The 20361-nt window shown below is 34.6% G+C and overlaps 1 protein-coding gene across 1 annotated transcript in view; it reads left to right on the forward strand.

Moving 5' to 3' along the window:
* LOC109069595 (protocadherin-15-like) overlaps positions 1–20361 on the forward strand; it is a 113985-nt gene that overhangs the window by 65376 nt on the left and 28248 nt on the right. Inside the window, exons 6-14 of the mRNA XM_042769623.1 lie at positions 1889–2049; positions 3881–4036; positions 7560–7679; positions 7822–7932; positions 10228–10398; positions 16168–16276; positions 16544–16656; positions 18700–18906; positions 20119–20253. Of these exons, the coding sequence (XP_042625557.1) occupies positions 1889–2049; positions 3881–4036; positions 7560–7679; positions 7822–7932; positions 10228–10398; positions 16168–16276; positions 16544–16656; positions 18700–18906; positions 20119–20253 (1283 nt within the window). The remainder of the gene's footprint in view (positions 1–1888; positions 2050–3880; positions 4037–7559; positions 7680–7821; positions 7933–10227; positions 10399–16167; positions 16277–16543; positions 16657–18699; positions 18907–20118; positions 20254–20361) is intronic.

Consider the following 20361-nt stretch of genomic DNA (forward strand, 5'->3'; position numbering starts at 1 on the left):
ACAAAAAAAAAAAACTTGCAAATAATTTCAAACATCCATTCAATATCTATTATTTCCTGAATATTACTGATGAACTGATCAAAAAAGTAGGCTACTGGTCACATGCGTTTTACTACTATATAGTGTAGTAATATAGTAATAATTTAGTTCTTTTTTTTCCCTGTTTTATTGTTGGATTCCTCTTTTCTGATCATTTGGAATGAGGATAAAAAGACACACACACAAAAAAACATGCAAATAAGTTCAAACATCAATTCAATATCTAATATTTCCAGAATATTATGAAATTCGAGATGGCCGCCCCCGGTGACATCATAATATGCAAATTAGATGAGTATATTTACACCCCACATAAACTTTCGGCCATGCCCAACATTTTTCTAATTCACAGTAGATTTCTATCTTTAAGCCCTTTCAAGCCACAAGCTTTTGAAATCTTGATGTAAAAATACAGCATTTTTTCCAAAAAACCCTGGCGCCTAAAGGGTTAATGCTTTCATATTAGCAAGTTGCAAGAGAATGAAGGATCATGAAATTAGTCTACTGTTATTCTCTTTAGGAAACTTAATGGCCAAAAAAGCACATTATATTTATAATGTTGCATAACTGTGTTAAGAATCGCATGATTCATCAATAACAAAAAAAATTCTAGGCCTAACAGTTAATACACTTAAAAAAAACAACAAAAAAAAACAAACAAATGCTTGCTCCAATTAGGGCAAAATCTATACATGCTGGCACTTTAAGTGGACAAGAACATCAAGAGTTTAATGGGATGTGAAAAGTGCTCCTTGTTGAATGCACACAGGAGCGTCGAGAAAAGAATCTGACCAGCTTTCTGAATTCTAGTTCTGGGTGAATTGTTTGTGCCACGGGCCATTCTTGGATCTCAGTCTTAAATGGACTCAAGCCCCCTATGTGAATGTGAGATTTTGGGGAGTCTTCTTTTCAGAATGAGAGGTCACAAGGTTAAATCTTGCTTGATGGAAAATTGTTTTAATAAACTGATATAACTGACATGACGATGGCAAAGTTTCATGTTTGATTCAGCATTTCATTTGCATTTTTTGCAGGATTTGTTTTACAGAAGAAGTCAGTTCATTATTTTTATGCTGTACAGGTTATGTGCTTGGAGAGACTAGTTCAACAGCTTTCAGGATTTCTTATTTCTTTCTTTTTGCAAGGTGCAGCTGCCAGCCTGAACATTTATAATGAATCATACGTGATTCCAGGCTTTATTTAATGGTGCTTTAGCCCTGTCTTTCCTATAAGTCCCCTTAGAAATCTTAGATTAAGCTGGCTCTCAGGTGAATGTTTTCTACGATAATGGCTCTTAAATCTTATCCAGATTTATGGCTCTTATCCATTCCAGTGTAAAGTATATTTTAGGAATATACATTTTATTTAAAAACATGGTTGTTATTGTCCGGACCTTTGCTGGGAGGGAAATGTAGAGCCTGGACCTCATGGAACGTTAATTGAATACTGCTGGATGGTGGTTCATGCTCTGTTAGGACTTATTATTTTGTGTTTTTCTGCAGGGATTCAAAAGGATTTGAAACAATTTGTAACACACTGAAGCATAAAATGAAGTGTAATTATCTTGGAGGAGAGGCGAGAACTCAGCCAACCATACATTAACACATGCTGAAATTATGACCTTCACATTCTTACATAATCAGCTTCTCATACACATATATTTATGAGCCAAGAGAGGAAGCTAATAAATCTGTACAGAATAAGGATTCACAACTATTAATTATTCATGGGGAAATCATTATTATTATTATATATCTTTATTACTTGAAATTTTATATTACATGAAGTGGTCAATCTCCCATCATGCACCTTGAAACATAAGCTTTTCTTGCCAATCTCTTTCTGTCAGGTACCGTTCTTGTGGAAAACATGCAGATCAATGGTCGCGCTCAGGATCCAGATAGAACCATCTCCTTGACGCTGCTGGACAACTATGATTACTGGGTTATCCTTGACCCTGCGCTGCAGAGACTGTATCTCAACAGCACTGGACGAGTGCTGGACCGAGACGTGAGTAAACAAACACACACAATCTGTCAAAAATAACATATTGCTGCTGTTGTCCTTTGGCTAGCACAAATGGATATATATATTTATATGGCAGTCTGCCTGAAGCCTCTAAGACAAACAAAAGCTCTACAATAAATTCTGTCCCGACTGGAGGCAAACCAACACGTGTCACGGTAACGAGATCATAGCAGCCACACAGAACTGCAACATTTTCTTAATCAGTATTTACTCTTTCCAGTAAAATATTTTAACATCCTTGATTTAAGATAAATAGACTTATGCGAAATTGCATGAGATATTAAAGGGGACACCGGATGCCCATTTTCCACAATTTGATATGATTGTTTAGGGTCTTCGTGAAATGTCTGTAACATCCTTTTTACCTTGTCAAAAACAGCTCTGTTCACAGCGACCTGTTTCAGTGCATGTCTCTTTAAATGCTAATGAGCTCTGCTCACCCTGCCCCTCTCTTCTGTGGAAGAGGAAAGGCGATTTGCAAATAATCATAAAAAATATAAAGTGTGAGACTTACTTCTTCTTGAGGCACAACTGAATCAACAGTTTTAATTTTTAAGCGAACACCATGTAAAAGTGAATTTTGCATCCGATGTATACCCTTTAAAGTCACCATGAAATCAAAATGGACAGTTCTTAATGGAATATTGCAGTGTTTATTATAAATGATTTATCCGTGTACATCACTATTTTTTTTTATTTCATTCACCCTCATAATCTTTAATCAAAAAATGGCTTGCAACGACATCTCTTTTGTTTACCGCCGCGAAGAGAATATATCTTAAAAAAAAAAAATTGTGTGTTTGCTTGTTTTAGTATAAATAATTATAACAAAATTATAATGTGGTTTATGACTGAAAATTATTTGCCACTTGTGTAAAAATGTGTGCTTCTCAGTTAAATTTATTTTATTTAACAGATATGAGGCATACTGTTGATTATAATTATTAATTAATCAGTCAGACAGTAATTATCCTTCTGTTATTATTGTTGTTGTTTGTTATTATTAATTTTGTCGTTGTTGGTATTGTTTTTACCAGAAAACAAGACCAAAACATTTTATATAAAGTATTTACAGGCATTTCAGATTCATATAATGTAAGTAAATAAGACTGTCTTTGACTTTATATTTATTAATATATATTTTTATATTTTATATTTACTGTGCTCTCAAAGTGCAATGTACTGTTGTACGGTACAAGAACAGCCAAGCCTTCCATTAAAAGGCAGGAGATTTTACTCCCACAGCCGCAATATGAGCATAGCGTTTTCTACAATTCCTTTTTTCACAAGTGCTTCATCTCCTCCCTCTTATACTGTCTGTCTGTACATTACACCAATCTTCTAAAAAGAGGCTTGCTAGCCCCACACATGTGTCTGTGTGCTTGTCTGAGATGCATTGTGTTAGTGACAGGCCTTTTATGACACTATTGGATAGTGATTAGAGGCCATACCCTCCTCCTCCTCCTCCTCGTCCTCTTTACCAGGCTTTGTGGGATTCAGCCACTTCACTCAACAGCTCTACCGTTTGTTTTATTCAGAGTACTTGAGGCCAAACACCTTATTTATCTAAAAGAGATATGCAGAATTGACATTAATCCTGTTTGCATTGTTACACAAGTTATGTAATCTTGTGCTTTCACGCATCCAGCCTGATTGGCTGTATTGTTAATACACTTTACTACCTTAATGTTACTGTAATGACTATAGCTTTTGAAAATATCGCAAATGGGTAGTATTACCATATATTATATATTACCTTGATGTTATGGTTTCTTTATGTTCTATAAACCACTGTATATGTGCTTTCTTCCAGCCACCCAGTTCCATCACCACCATCGTGGTTCAGATTCAGTGCACCAATGAGCTGGTGGGAACAATTATTCTGCATGAAGTACGGATAGTGGTGAGGGACAGAAATGACAACACACCTCGTTTCCAGCAACCTCGTTACTATGTATCAGTTAATGAGGTGAGGCCTGATCACTTATGCACTGCCTCATTTGCTTTCTGTTTCTGTCTCTGTCAGTTCAGTTTCATTTGAATGTGCTAATTTTCTATATTCATTTGACAAAATGTGCAGTACAACAGAGCATTGAGGTGGGCATTATATCTGACAGTGCAATGCGACGAATGAACCAGTAAGTTAGTACAAAAACATTTGGGAAGTTCAAACATTTGTGGTCAGGGATTTTTTTTATAGTATAGTAGTATTGTTATTATTATATTATGAATATTATTTTTAAAAAAATTAATGATTTTATTCTGCAGTGATGCATTATTATGTTTAATTATGTTTGATGTTTCATTTAGTGAGTGATATGTTTTATCACAAACAAACAAACAAACAAGCAAACTAACAAAAACTACCAATCAAAAGTTTGGGGTCAGTAGTTTTTTTTTAAAAAATAATTTAAAATAAATAAAATTAATACTTGTATTTAACAAGGACAAATTAAACTGATATAAAGTGACAGTAAAGACATTTATAACATTACCCGAGATTTATTTTTCAAATAAATGCTGTTCTTTTGTACTTTCTACTCATCAAAGAATCCTGGAAGTGTCACAACTGTTTTTAAAATTGAAAAAAAAAAAAAAAAAAATAATAATAATAATAATAATAATAATAATCTTACCAAACTTCAAAATGTAAAATATTAACATGAAATCAGAATATGAGTTTATTCACATAGCACTGATAAGCAATATCAAGTAGCGAATCAAGGCTCATTGCTGTGGCAAACTACTGTAATTCATACTTATTATTGAAAAAAATGCATGAGCTTTGAATGTGTCCCAACACAACTTCCTTTTTCAACAAGAAATACATCAACACAGGGAAGAAAACTGCACTCATGAATGAAAAGAGAGTAGAGAGTGAAGTTGACACATATGAAATCATTTTATAGTCTGTTGGCGTGCTCCATCAGTTATTCAGATCTAAAACCATCCATTTTTGTCGTTGGCTCAAAATTATACTTAAAATTATGCAGGCACACACATCCTTGACCCTTCTCTCCACAAGTTCAGATATGAGGACAATTTTTTAAACGTAATGGCTTTCATTTATTTGGAATATGTTTGAATATTTTCTGAGAGTGTGTACGTGTTGGGTGTGTTAAAGCTTGGCTTCTTTATGCTTGTCAATCTCTCTCCTCTCCTTTAAGTCAAATATGCTGTTATCCTTTTCTTTCTGCCTTCCTCCTCATGTACATGCAAAAAGAGAAAGTGAGGGAGAGAAATACAGTGAAGTGATGAAGTCAGAGGGTGTGGGGCGGGAAGGGAAAAGTATCAGGTGGTATTTGCATTTGGGGGTGAATGCGATCATGTGAGTTGCTTTTGATTTGGCCGTGGCTTGGTTCATGAGTTTTCTGGGTGATTTGCAGTCCCAGAGGCAGACTGATACTGTATGTGTGGGAGAGAGAGGTTTCACGTGTGAATTTTAGCCCTCGAGATACTGACATTCACCTCAGAATTCCAAGCCAGATGAGATAAGTAGATTGTCAGGTTGTTTTCCAAAAATTATTTTGGCCTTATGCCCACTGTGGGAAAGAGTCTGAAACTGTGTCTTCAGCAGAGTTGGGTATAACGCGTTACACAGAAACGTGTTACTGTAATCTATTTACTTTTCCTGGTAATGCAATAAAGTAATGCGTTACATTTTAAATTTATGTTATTTGATTACAGTTACTTATGTCAATAAAATGACGTTACTTACGTTATAAATGCTGTGTTAAAAAATCATGTTTTTCGGGTCAGTATGCCCTTTAATAAATCACCAGACAATGTGAGCTAAAATGCAGAAGAGTCCTACAACATTTAGATGCAAAGAAAGGTTCGTATGAATCACATTTCAAAATGTTGCACTCAACATATTTTAGTCTGGCATTATAGTTTGGGAAAAGTTCAACAAGTGAATGTGTACAAGTTTGTCACAGTAACACTAATAAGTAAAAATAAATGACTTATCAGAATGAGATCATCCGCTGCATGAAGCCGCGTCGGCATCACAGTTGCTTATTCCTTAAGAAGCGAGTCTTCTTCCAAAAATGAAAAGTAGCCGAGATGAACTTGAATCTTTCTTTGTATATGGAGGTGATGTGGATATTTACATGTTCGCCCGTCTCAAGCCTGGTTTCGCGTGGATGATGATCTTATAGCGCACGATGTGCATGGTGTGATATAGGTGAGCTCAGACATGAAATACTGTACCTCGCGTCGGTTTCATACAGATTATTTTATCAGAGAATATTTGTTTTCAACACGACTTACTTCATTTAATAATAGACATTTCAAGCTTTCTTTAGATATAGTCTACTGTATTTCTTATGTCATTTTCCTTCGTTTAAGTGACTGGTATCAGGAAGATATTCACAGAGACTAAGAATGCAGAAAGCGCACCCAATTTGTTTTCTTTATTTAAAAAAAAAAAAAAAAATGTTGATGTAGGGAGTGTAGGCTATAAAAATAATACTTATGTATTTTTCTTCTGTCAATATTAAATTAACGAAAGAACTATGAGTTTATCTTTGTAGTGCATTTTTTTAAGTTTGATAACTTGAAAAGTAAAGTAAACTTGAAAGTAACTTGAAAGTAATGTAATTAGTAATCTGATTACTTTTTAAATGCAGTAATCAGTAATGTAAAGAAATTACAATTTTAAGGAAGTAATTAGTAATTTGTAGTATATTACTTTTTAAAGTAACTTACCCAACACTGGTCTTCAGTGATTCAGTACTTTAACATTGGCTCAGTGTGTTTTTGATGTTCTCCAGCAGAGAGCAAATTGCAAGGTGGATTTTACAATTGTGGTCACAACAGAAAGACTTTCAAATGGCTGAGTATGGCTTTATAGAAAAACTAATTATGTTTAAATCTGTTTTAGTATGAAATATCCTATCAGTATTTTCACTTATAATTTTGAAAGTCTGAAAATATACTTTAAATTGGCCTACATTAATTAAACTACATTAATTGGCTAAAATATAATATCCTACAATTGTTTAATGAGACCTTCTATGAAATAAGAAAGGGAAATTCACTAATATAGCACAGTAGGTTTAATATATTATTAATCAATTTGCTTTCCAGAAACAATAGCAGATGGAAATGCCACCGCAGCTGTGGAATGACCCTAACCTGTTATTTTAATATCAGTCATGTGTATTTGTGTGCAGGCATATGTGCAGGTTTTGCTCTCTCCTTCCATTTTGATTTTAAGTTTTTGTTGTCTTCTCTTTATTTTTATTTTTATTTTTTTCCTTGTCTTTTTCTTTGTATTTTCTTTCTTTCTCTTCTGTCCCTGTCTAGTATGTATTTTAAAGGGTTTCCAGAAGGAAGGAACACACACACACACACACACACACACACATACACATTATCTGGGTCAGACGGGTCACATCTGAGGCCTGTCAGAGTTGCTGTGTTGTTACACAAGCATATAGCCAGTGTCTGATGTTTGTTTCATGTGTTTTTTAATGATATCTCTCCAGCTCACTCCTGTCAGTACCACCATCTTCACCGGCTTCTCAGGAAACAACGGAGCCATGGACATCGATGACGGACCAAATGGACAGATCGAATATGCCATTCAGTACAACCCAAATGACCCGGTACTTCATCCGATCAAACAGACCTTCTGCAGTTACACTCAAGTTTTTCATTGTAATTAATGATTAATTTAAAGCAGTGACTTTATGGGTGAACTTTCAAACTGCAATGTTTTATTTAAAATTCTCTGTTTCTCTGTCTCAGATGTCAAACAGGACTGTGCGTGTTGCTGGGACTCTGTCTGGTAACATTGTTTTGGCAGAGAGGCTGAACTATGAGGAGAGAACTCGCTATCTAATTATAGTCCAGGCCAATGTAAGATATCCTTCACTATCATACTATGTTGTTCCTTTACTCTTTAATACATTTAAGAGGAGTGTTTCAGGGTAATTACAACTTAAGCTATAGTGGCATGTTGTTGATTACTACAAATAACCTTGAAAATTGTGTTTGCAATAATGCACTTACAGTACAAAAGATTGTTGATGTGTTTTGGGCAAGGCCCAATGCTGAGGTAAATGTTAAATCCAAGGTTTTGAAAATACAGCCACAAAGCTTAAACATTATAGATGTTCATCATGAGACTAGTGTGGAAAAAAAAATCACTTAACTAACCATGTAACACCAGGTTAATGTTGTAGGTAAAAATGTGCTTATTTATTTATTTGTTAGTTTGTTTTTTATTTATTTATTTATTTGCATTTTTGTGTTATTTATTTGTTTAGCTATAAAGAAAAACTGTTTTTTTTTTTTTTTTTTTTATCCCAGTTTTAGCATAGTTGTCTTTGTTTAAGAGCACTGGTGACTTAAGTGCATTTGTGAGTCTGCATTTTAGAGTTTAGGTTTGTTTGTGAGTTTGCATTTGAGAGTATTTGAACTTGCATTGGAGTGTTTTTGAGTTCGCATTTGTGAGGTTTCGAGTTTGAATTTGTACCTGCGAGTTTACCTTGAGAGTTGCTGAGTTCACATGTTTGAGTTTGGATTTAAGAGTTTTTGAGTTTGCGTTTGAAAGTTCATCATTTTGAATTTGTGCTTGCGTGTTTACGTTTGAGAGGCTTTAAGTTTGTGAGTTTATAAGTTTGAATTTGTTCTTTGTGTATGTGAGTTAATTGGTTTGAATTTGTGCTTTCAAGTTTATGGGTTTGAATTTTTATTTTAGAGTATACATTTAAGTTTTTGTGTTTGCGAATTTAAAATTTTGAATTTGTACTTGCGAGTTGACATTTTAACATTTTTAAATGTATGTTTGTGATTTTTTTTTTGTTTGTTTGAGAGTTTACTGTATGAGTTTAAAATTGTTTCCAAGTTTTTTATTGTATGAGTTTATAAGTTTGATTTTATTCTACCAAGTTTACTTTTGGGAGTTTTTAGGTTGCATTTGTGGGTTAATTGGTTTGAATTTGTATATGTGGGTTTTTGAATTTAAATTTGTACTTGCAAGATTACGTTTTGCAAGTTTTTGCATTTATGAGTGTGCATTTGAGAATATTTGAGCTTGCTTTTGATGGTTTATTGTGCATAAGACATAAGATCACCTACCCAGAAGTACACCTAGAAACACTGCTAAAAGTAAGCTTTCTGTGTTACTATATACACAGCTTTTGATGTTGTTTAGAGGTTGTTTATAGACCTTAACTTGTTTATAACCCACAGCATTGCTTTAAAGTCAGACCAACCCTAAAATGGTCATACACTTGTGGTAGTAATTAAAGGGTTACTGATCTGATCCCTGTAAAGAGTGAGCCATGAGCTATGAGTCACTTTGGATAAAGATGTCTGCTAAATGACTGCTTACTCTGTAACCTTTACTGTAGATTACAAAAAAATAACCTTGACTTTTTGGTCAAACGGTCTGGGCCTGTTAGGTTGCCAGTTTGCACAATGCACTTTTTAAAATTCAAGGCACCTCCCTATATCTTTCACTGAATAACCGGCATCCTGATTCACTTCCAAATGCATCCCTCCACCCTCACATGAGCTGCATACACAACTAGCTCCAAACCCGTCTAGAACAGCATCCCTGTGAGGGTGTCTAGACCCCAGAGGCCGTGAGCATGTATTCATAGAGCCAAATGGCTCAAATAAATGCTCTACATCAAGGCTGCAACAGCTTTCCTTGAAGAAAATGGAATAATTTCAGGATGTGGAAAATGAGAGGATGGATTTGTTACTGTGTTTTCTCTTTCTCTATGAAATTTTATTTAAGGAAAAATACAGAACAGCAGTGGGTGTTGAAATCGTTAAGTTAATAATTAAAGTTTGGAGAATTACATTACATTACATTTTATGATTCCTACCTGTTGGTCTGGATTTAGTGCCATTAAATTTCATCTTGTACACCTGCCATATTTAAGATCAAGTTTATAAAAGATCTGATGTTCAGCGTATGATATACACACATGTATTTGTGCATGTTTATTTAAGTTTTTTTTAAAGTATAAACTAAATAAAAAATAAAAAAAACATCCTTTGCTTGTTCTAGCAAAATGTAATAATAATAATAAAAAAAAAAAAAAGACAAGTTGATTAAGTTTAAATATTTTAAAATATTTAAAGGTCTGTATCTATGGTAACATGCCATGGCATGTTTTTTTTTTTTTTTTTTCTCAGGACCGGGCTCCGTATCCGGGAACTCGACGTACGGCAACCACGACTCTAACTCTGGATGTTTCGGATGGAGATGATCTGGGTCCGATGTTCCTCCCATGTGTTCTGGTCAACAACACACAGGACTGTAACCCTATCACATACCGTCTGGCCATTCCTGAGCTCACTGACCCGGTAAGAACTTGCAGAGAACCTCAGATGTCTTTAAATGCTGAATATTCACTTGATACATGTCTTTTCCAACTGGATCTCCTGCTGGGGAAGAAAAAAAAACAGGTCCAAACAGGTAGCTTTTTTTTTTTTTTTTTTTTCATCTACCAGTGTTACAGACTTGACCAGGGTTGATCTACTAGGTTGATCTAGGGCCATATAATGATCATGGTTTCTAGCTGGTTCCAGTTGGATATTTTGAAACTAGAAACCATTTACAACCAGCTGCCACCTTAAAGTTTTACCTGGATTTTCGAGTAAGGATGTTGTCAGAGCCTGTTATTCACCACAAGCTACAACCATGATGCTGTATGCAGCATCTGGCATAGCTAGGTATAAAGGCAGGAAGATGTCTTGACTGAAACACTTCACCTGTGACCCACTGAGCTGGACAGGGTGACCTGAGGCTATGCAGTGGATAGCCCTGGATAGATTCTCTCTTAGAAAAAGACAAGAGTGTTTGAGAACAGGATATGTGCATGAGATTGTGCCTTGCACATTATATATAAAAAAAAAAAAAAAAAAACTAAGCACTGTATGTGTATTAATAATTCAGCCATACAGCAAGCCTATGGACCACTCATTGATTGTTTGCTATCGTTCAAAAGTTTGGGGTCAGTAAGATTTTTAATGTTTTTTAAAGAAGTCAAATATGACCACAAAAGTTTTTTCATCTGATTAAAAAAAAAAAGTAAAAACAGATATATTAAAAAGTATTGTAATTTAAAATGACTTTTTTTTTTTTAAAATAATATTTTAAAATGTAATGTGATGGCAAAGCTGAATTTTCAGTGTCACATGATCCTTCAGAAATCATTTTACATGCTGATTTGGCACTCAAGAAACATTAATATTTTTGCGCAAACTGAGCATCATTTTGTACTTTAAAAGGACAGCATTTATTAAAAAAATATATTTTTTGTAGCAAAATAGATGTTTTTACTGTCACTATTGATCAATTTAATATACCTATTTTAGAAAAAATGCTTACCTTAAAGGGGTCATATGACGTTGCTAAAAAAGAACATTATTTTGTGTATTTGATGTAATGAAATTTGTTTATGCAGTTTAAGGTTTAAAAAACACATACTGTACACTATTGTTGCTCCTTTATGCCCCACCTTTCTGAAACGCGTCGATTTTTACAAAGCTCATTGTTCTGAAAAGCGAGGTATGCTCTGATTGGCCAGCTATCCAGTGCATTGTGATTGGCTGAATACCTCAAGCGTGTGATGGAAATGTTACACCTCTTACCATATTGTGATGCCGTGTCCTGGTGCGATGAGACAAAAACAAGAAAACCCATTACTGTCACGACACGCACACAAAAAGGTAGATCCAAGTGCAGTATGTTTATTGGGGCAATCCAAAAATCATAAACTTAGCCAGGCAATGGTCAAATTCCAGGTAATCAGTCCAAAACAAGAAACACGAACAAAGCAAGGAAACCCGAAACCAGGGTGACATTAAACAGTCCAAAACACGAAACACGAACATCCACTAGGGAACCAGGAAAAAAAAGCAGGGTGACATGCAACAAGGACTCCGTAACAATGACAGAAACAACCAGGGTATTTAAAGACAGGTGCAAACAAAGGTAAGTGGTGACAGCTGAACACAATGAACAGTGATGAACAGATAAGGCTAGTGGGAAATGTAGTTCTGAAGGAGGTGACAACAAGGGGAAGTGAGACCTCTAGTGGCCACCCAGGGAGACACAGAACAGACCCGTGACAATTACAAACTAGGCATTTGTTGCATCCAGTGGGGACATAATTACTGATCATAATGACTTACTGTTTTTTTATGCATTGTGTTGCATCGCACCGCGTAAATTAAAACCATGAATGCATTTGTGATTGGAGAAATTACAAACAACAAGTGCTACTCTACACTGCTCAAAACTCGCGTTTGAATCATCAGTGGAAAATTCTTTAAATATGAAAATGTACTTACAGGCTGTGAGTCAGAGCAGCTGGGATTGTAGTCTTCTCTCCCAGGATCAGGAAACAGTCCTCCGTAAAATGTGTTGCACACACACCAATATTTGCGTTGAACTGTTCTGGAACAGTGTTGTAAAAACAACTTAACTACTGATTTCTAGTTGTGTCCTCTTTTGGAAGAATAAACAAAGTAGTTTCGCTTTCACAACGAAACACACAGCATCTCCACAACATGGTGGCGGCTGCAGCAACAATACTACAGCGAGAATCAAAGTTAAGCCTGTGTTGTACTTTCCACATCCGTGAGTCCGCTAGTGTCCGCTATGATAGGCATAACGTAAAATTCGTCATCGGAGAGTGTGCATGGAGGTTCTGAGCAGACATCTGCCTCCCATTTTTTGTGACCGGGCGTTCTTGTCAGTAGGCTCCAAAAGCACCAATTGCACATGCCCAGGCTGTGTGAAGCCCGTTGCTACTCGAACCTGTACAATCCGTTGATAAAACAATATAAAGACAGCCAGATGTGCAATAATTCTGGGCAATTGTCTGTTCACATGTTTGTTGCGGAGTGGTTCAGCGGATATAAATACAGGTAGTCACGTCATCCATGTACGTCCACGATTTTCATATAAAGTATACACAGGTATATGCCTTCTTTCTTTCTGTGAACATTTGTCAGTGTTGTGCACATCCCACTCAGTGATTGTGGGGCATTTAAATTAGCTTTTTAAGATAAACAGTCTTAACTTCTATAAAGAATATCTCTTTGGGTTTAAGACTTTAGTCTTTACAACTTTAGAGATCTTATCTATTCATGAACAGCTTGTAACACTCCAAAGAGAAAGTAAAACTTGACATCATTTCATATGACCCTTTTAAACTTGTTATTGGTATAAAACAAAATTATAAATGGTGAATAGTATAAAAAATTATAAGCATATATAAGCATGTTTGACTGCAGAATTCAGTCATTGAGAGTTTTTTAGAGACTCTAGTAATGTTTATAATGTAACATTTTGTTATCTTTGTAATATTCATGTCTTGTTTGTGGACACTTGAAGGACATTTTGATGTCTTCACTGGATGTTGTATGAACAAGCTCAAGTGTAAAGCTCAGTAATTGTGTCATTGTGTTGTTGGTGTTTTGTTGACCCTACACCGGTTAAATGTCAGTCCTTTCATATTTCCCATCACAATCGTTGCTCTACTGACCTGTGCTTGGCTAAATATGAGATTCATACAGCAGGGGCAGGAAGGGTGAGAAACGAGGGATTTAGATGAGAAAAAGATGTGGCTGATGAAAGTTAGCTGGTACAGATTAAATGAGATCAGGGACAGGGAGTAGAGACAAAGTGAGATGAGGTCCTCAATAAAACCACAGGGTTCACCACCCATCAAAGCCAAGATGTGAAGCTTTGATGAAATCAGACCCCAGTTGAGGTGTGTTTGGGCGGGCAGACCTTTCAGGAGATGGATCCTTATGGAACAAAAACACATTGAGAAAAAAAAAGAGAGAGTCCAGCACATACAGCCACGGCTGATCTTTGCTCAGGGGGGACTGCCGTAATTTATGCTAAAAATGTTTTCCACTGCAAACGCTGCACTCCCAACGGCTGCCAATTTCTGCACTGAATAAATGTGCTGCAGATTTGCTTCATTTCGGGCTGTTTCACTTTCTTTTTTGCATTCTGCCTGCTGCAATTCATTTTCACAGAAACAATCTCTTTTTGCATTTCCTGTTGTTCTCTGATTATCTTGAAAATTATAAAGGATTAGTGTCTGAGGAAATCCATTTTACATTCATTCTGTTGATCTACAGTACTCTGAACAGTGGCTGTGTTTGGAGTAGCACACTACTATTTCTGCAGTAGGCCTGTGTAGTATGAATAATGCATATCCACATTTTCTGTGCAAACATAAAATACTATGAAAAAATATGAAAACAAAACTATTATTATTATTATTTTTATTATTATTATTAGAATTGTATTTAATCCGTCTAAGTTAAACTGGATTTTAAGGATTTCAAATTATCATCAAGCTGCATTTATTTGATCAAAAAATAAAAACAAAAAAGTAAAAACAATAATATTGTGAAATATTTGTACAATTTAAAATAACTATTCTGTATTTTAATATATATTAAAAATTCTAATATGCTAATATGCTGATTGGCCTCAACAAGACATTTCTTATTATTATCAATGTGACAACAGTTGTGCTGCTTAATATTTATGTGGAAGCTGTGAGACCTTTTTTCAGGATTATTTGATGTTCTAAAGAACTGAACAGTATTTATATAAATAATAGAATGAAATAAATAAATAGAAATGTTAAAAAAAATATTTCAGATCAATTTGTTTGTTTGTTAAATAAATAGAAATGTTAACTAATAATAATTTCTTAAGTTCTTAAAAATAAAAATAATAAAATTAATAATAATCTTACTGACCACAAACTTTAATTGTAGTGTATATTTATTAATTTTTTTGTTTGTTTGTTTGTTTGTTTGTTTGAGATAATAACTCATCTCATAACTAAACATGATAATGGGGTCATGCGACAGCAATGAAATAACTGTAATGTTCTGAGTGGGTGCATTATGAAACTATTTTAAAAGTTTTATGCTACATACTGTATTGTCACAAACTCATTACCTTGCATGTTTAATTCAACTGTGGCGTTCATCTATCTTCTTATACAGTACAAACTTAAAGTTCACATGCTACACATGGTACTGCAGGAATTTCAAGAGTAATATTTTAATAAGTTAATGTAAACGCACACTGTATAAATGCATAATGCGTTCTTTCTCAGATACTTTTTTAAACCAATACTGGCCAGTAGTCAGTGTGTGCTTTGCAGTTTGCATTAAGCATTATGCTACAGTTCCATTCCCAACATAGATTCTCTCTCATTTCCTTTGGCAGGAATAGTGTTAATTAATGAGGTCACATATTTCACAATTAGAGCTGGGATATGGTTTGAGAGTCTTTTTCCTGTCTCTAGGCACAGATTAATCGGCCTAATGCCTGCTGCTGGGGGTGGGGGTGGGGAGGATTATGGGTAGTTTTAAATGTCTCAGGTGGGCAAGAATTCTGATTTACTGTGCTTACATATTTAACATTGAGCTTCTGTATTTACACTGCCATTTTAATGAAGACCAATCCCAAAGGAGATGCTTCTTATTATCATATTTGTTAGAGGCCGTATTTGTCGGTACAAAATGCACACTCATCTGTAGAGCACAGATTAATAAAATCAAGTGTCCCAAGAGCTTTGCTTTTAGCCCAGAGGAACATGTTGTTCCTCAGTGGATGCTGTTTCATAGCTTGAGACTTAATGGAGATCTCAAAATGTTTTATTTACATATCAGCTTTATCCAAACAGCTGATAAAAACATCACAACAATCCACAAGCAATCCACACGACTCCAGTGATGGCCTGAGGGAGAATACTTTTTCAGCAAATTTTCATTTTCGGGTTAATTAGGGCCCGAGCACCGATGGTGCGAGGACCCTCTTGGAATTGCTCCGTTTATTATTATTTTATTGTTTTTTAATATGAACTAAAATGAACTAATTTGACCTTATTGTGAAGTGTTACAGAGATATAAAATGATAGCATAATTGAGATTATTTGGTCTTGAATTTGATGAGAAATGTTTGAGTCCGGACTTGGGTGAAACCATTGATATAAAAAGATACTGAAATTACACATTAAAATCATTTAGCCAACTTTGATCTCTTTTTTGCCCCATAATCATTTATTCCTGTCTCCTTTTTTTCAGAGTAAACTGAACCCTCTGAATGTGACTCCTCCCATTCGAGCCATCGACCAGGACAGAAACATCCAGCCCCCCTCAGACAGACCCGGAATCCTGTACTTCCTACTGGTTGGTAGGTATTAGAATTAAAGTACTGTACTGTACTGTTAACTAATGTTTCCATACATTTAAAAGAGAGACTCTTTATTATTTCTCATTATTTCTTTAATAAATGTGTTATTAGGGTTTAAAAGGATGTGATGTTGTTGTCTTTAAAACAGCAGACTGTATAAGTTCAGATAGGAAATTCCGTTTTTATGTATTCTATAGCTTAGTATAAATAATGGCATGAATCAGATAATAGCACAAGTTTTGTGTCTCTCTCTGTACTGTGTTTCAGGTCAACCTGCTACATACCCAGAATTCTTCTCACTCAACAGAAGCACGGCTGAGCTGCGGCTGCTGAAGCCTGTGGACAGAGAGCTGTATCAGCGCTTCAATCTTGTCATTAAGGTCATTATATCATCATCAGGTTGTCTTTTACAGACAGCTGTGAAGATAGGAGGGGTTCATCTAACGCCCTGCTCGCCACCTCCAGAGGCGTTTATATTTAAGCATCAATAAGAGTATCATCATTTTTACAGAATTGCTGGTTGAATGTTTTATGACCAGACAAACACCTGGTATTAACTGCAGTATATTTCTGGAAATATTATCTTCATATTGTAGCAATAGTATCAGCAATTGAACACACTGTCTATATGAACACGCTATCACTATGGTTCTGTTTAAAAACCTAGTGAGCTTTCTATACATAGTATAATTATTAAAAAAAAAATTATTGCAAGGCAACATTGCATACATACTTTTGTGGAAAATGCGGTTCCACAGTGCATTTGTGACAAACTTACAAAGTGCTCTATCATTACAGTTCATTCAGTACTGAAAAATATTAACAAAACATACATACTGTTCAAAAGTTACTTTTTTTTTGAGAAACTGAGCAAGAATGCATTAAATTTTATAATGTTTATGTATTTATAAAGTTTCAAAAGATTTATATTTCAGCATTTTATAATGCTGTTTTTTTAAAAATGTATAATGGTTTTCACAAAAATATTAAGCAGCACAATTCTTTTCAGCATTTCAGAAAGATCATGTGACACTCATGTGATCATGTGAAGAATCAGCCTTTCCATCACTGTAATACATTACATTTAAAAAAATTCAATTTAGAAAACAGCTGTTTTTAATTGTTATAATACAGTAGTTCACATTTTTACTGTATTTTTGATAAATAAATGCAGCACTGCTAAGCATGAGACTTCTTTTGAAATCATATTTCCAACCCCAAAATTTGAACAGTAGTGTAGTTCTGTCTAATTAAAAATATACTATTTTACCCAGTTTTTGTGCTATATATTTTTTATGCTTTTATCACATCATTAGTTTAGCACTAAAAATCAATCAATCATTCCGGATCCCCATGAGCTTTGTGCAAAAAGCGCTATTTGTATACCTCACAGTTTCTGCCTATATAGAGCGTTCCATTTCAGTTAGGATGCTGCCTTTGTAGGTGGTAGACAGCGAGGCAGCTTTGTATATTTAATTACATTAAACATGCTGTATCTTTTAATTGAACTGAGCTGGAAGAGAGAAAGCAGAGGGAGAAATTGAAAAAAGGAAGCGAGCGCTGGTGTGAAATTATTCTGCTCTGTCATAGATTTGGGTAGCAGTTTAACAGCAGGGGTAATTTAAATGTTTCCTCTGTGAAACGATGCATGACTGTGTTTGCTGTTATGATTTCGTCGTTTCATAATAACAAAGAACGATATGCTATTCTCAGTTCGCTTCGAGCTTGCTGAAATTCGAAACCAAATAACAAAAAAACATTGCTGCTGTCAACATTGACAGAAGTCTGTATGTGTGCATTTCAAATGTGTGAAGTGGCTATTGAGTTACTGAGCTGCAGTCTTTCATGGATTCTTAATGAAATCAGTGATAGACAGGCTCATAACTGAAATGAAAATGTTCAAGGAGATGTATCCACTCTTCTTCAATATACAAAGACCAATTTTGAGCCATTTTAGGTCCATGAATTTTGGATAGTATTTTAACTGCTGGACTTGACTGAAAATGACTGACAATTAATTAAAATCCTTTGATAAATTAGAAAAAAAAATTTTTTTTATAATAATAAAAAAACTTTTACTTCATTAATAAAATTTCTTTACACTAACTAGCTACACTGAAAAATGGATTTATAGAATATAGAAAAAAGTGTATATGTAAATATACATATATATATACAGTATATATATATATATATATATATATATATATAATATATATATATATATATATATATATATATATATATGATAATCATTCATTACTACTATACTTTCATCATTGTAATGTATGTGCGAAAACCAGCAGATCTTTTTTTTTTTTTCAAATTGAAAGTGTCAAGCTACTGTACATTCAATCATATGACACAGTTAAGCTTTTATTTTTAGAGAAATTTGAGAGTTTATATTGTTTGTTTGTGAACAGGCCGAGCAGGATAACGGTCACCCTCTTCCTGCATACGCTAACCTGCAGATTGAAATTCTGGATGAGAACAATCAGGCGCCATATTTCCAGCGATCCTCGTACCAGGGCTTCATCAGTGAGTCTGCCTCGGTTGGCACCACCATCTCAGGGAGCGCCAACCTCACGGCCCCACTGGGCATCATCGCACTGGATAATGACATAGAAGAGGTGAGATGTTCTCATGAAAAGTGCCTGGACATTTACATAATGTTGCTTCACTCTTGTCTTGGAAATGCAAAGATACAAAATCACAGATGGTTTCAGTCTCTCCATATGTTTTATATTGTAGCTGTTGCCAGGGGCCACACCAGTAGGTACCTGAGTGATGTGATGTGTGCCCTTTTCTTTTCTTTTCTTTTCTTGTCTTTTCTTTTCTTTTCTTTTCTTTTCTTTTATATTATAGTATATTATAGTATATTATATTCATAATATAATGGTTTGACAAATGCAGTTTTCTTTCCTTTGATGCTGTGTTTCCTATTAATACAGGAAGTTGGGACATGATATACTGAATAGATTGTCTCTTTTTATCCAATAGGCTTTAATTTGTCACAGCTGTAAGCCATTGTTTGTTACACTTTTTTTTGCTAGTTGAAATAGGTGGTAATGAGGCAGCCATTCCCATTCTAAATAGTATTTGACTGCACAAAAATTTGCATGCAAAATAAGTTAACATTATATCTTTTTTTGACATATGAGTTAACATTATATTTATAGATTTCCTTCAAAAGAGTTATTGTAAAATGTATATACAAATGTTACCCAGTGTTATCCTGGGTTGTACATAGTGTAAATATGGAAAACATTATTTATTTCGCTAGGAACTTGCTAGGAAAATCATACTCTTGAAAAATTATTTGTATGATAAAAATACCAGATTTACATAAGTGGGGGTTTTATTTTAGAAATGTATTTTAACAAATAAATAAATAAATTAAATGTATATAATATTTTTTTTATTTTATATACATATACATATTTTATATACAAATCTCTTTCTGTCTATAACTGAATTAAACATAGATGAGATAATTCCATAGACAAACTAACGCAGGTTGTTTGCAGACAAACAGCTTGTACTGACATTCTGTATGATCATTTTTAAAGTCGCAGCATTTCTGTCAGTTTAAAATATGCATGTACTTCATTTTCTCTCTAGATTTATACATAAGATTTTCAAACAAGCAGTTAAAACTGTTGTATTTCTGTGGAGGCTCTTGCATGTCAGACTAAATGAGGTGGTCGAGTGACTCTTGCGTGTTTATGCAACCTGAGGATTGCGTGACTGCATGAGGTTTGTGTGGATGGTGTGTCATGCTCATATTAATAGTAGTGTAGTAATCCTGCATTTGACCTCTCATCATTGTTTGTTTTGTGAAGACAAAAGATCCTCAGCTGAAGATCACTCTGAATGACTACACCTCCATCTTCTCCATCACATCTACTGGCATCACACGCTACCTTACTCTACTGAAACCAGTGGACCGAGAGATACAGACCAACTACACCTTAACGGTACGTGACACACACAAACATAATGTGCATACACATATACCTGTTTGGAAACCTCCTATTGCCTCGTATTGACCCTTGAATCACTCAAAAATATTGCATTTCATCCCT

Source organism: Cyprinus carpio, chromosome A13, assembly GCF_018340385.1.
Source record: "Cyprinus carpio isolate SPL01 chromosome A13, ASM1834038v1, whole genome shotgun sequence".
Classification (NCBI taxonomy): domain Eukaryota; kingdom Metazoa; phylum Chordata; class Actinopteri; order Cypriniformes; family Cyprinidae; genus Cyprinus; species Cyprinus carpio.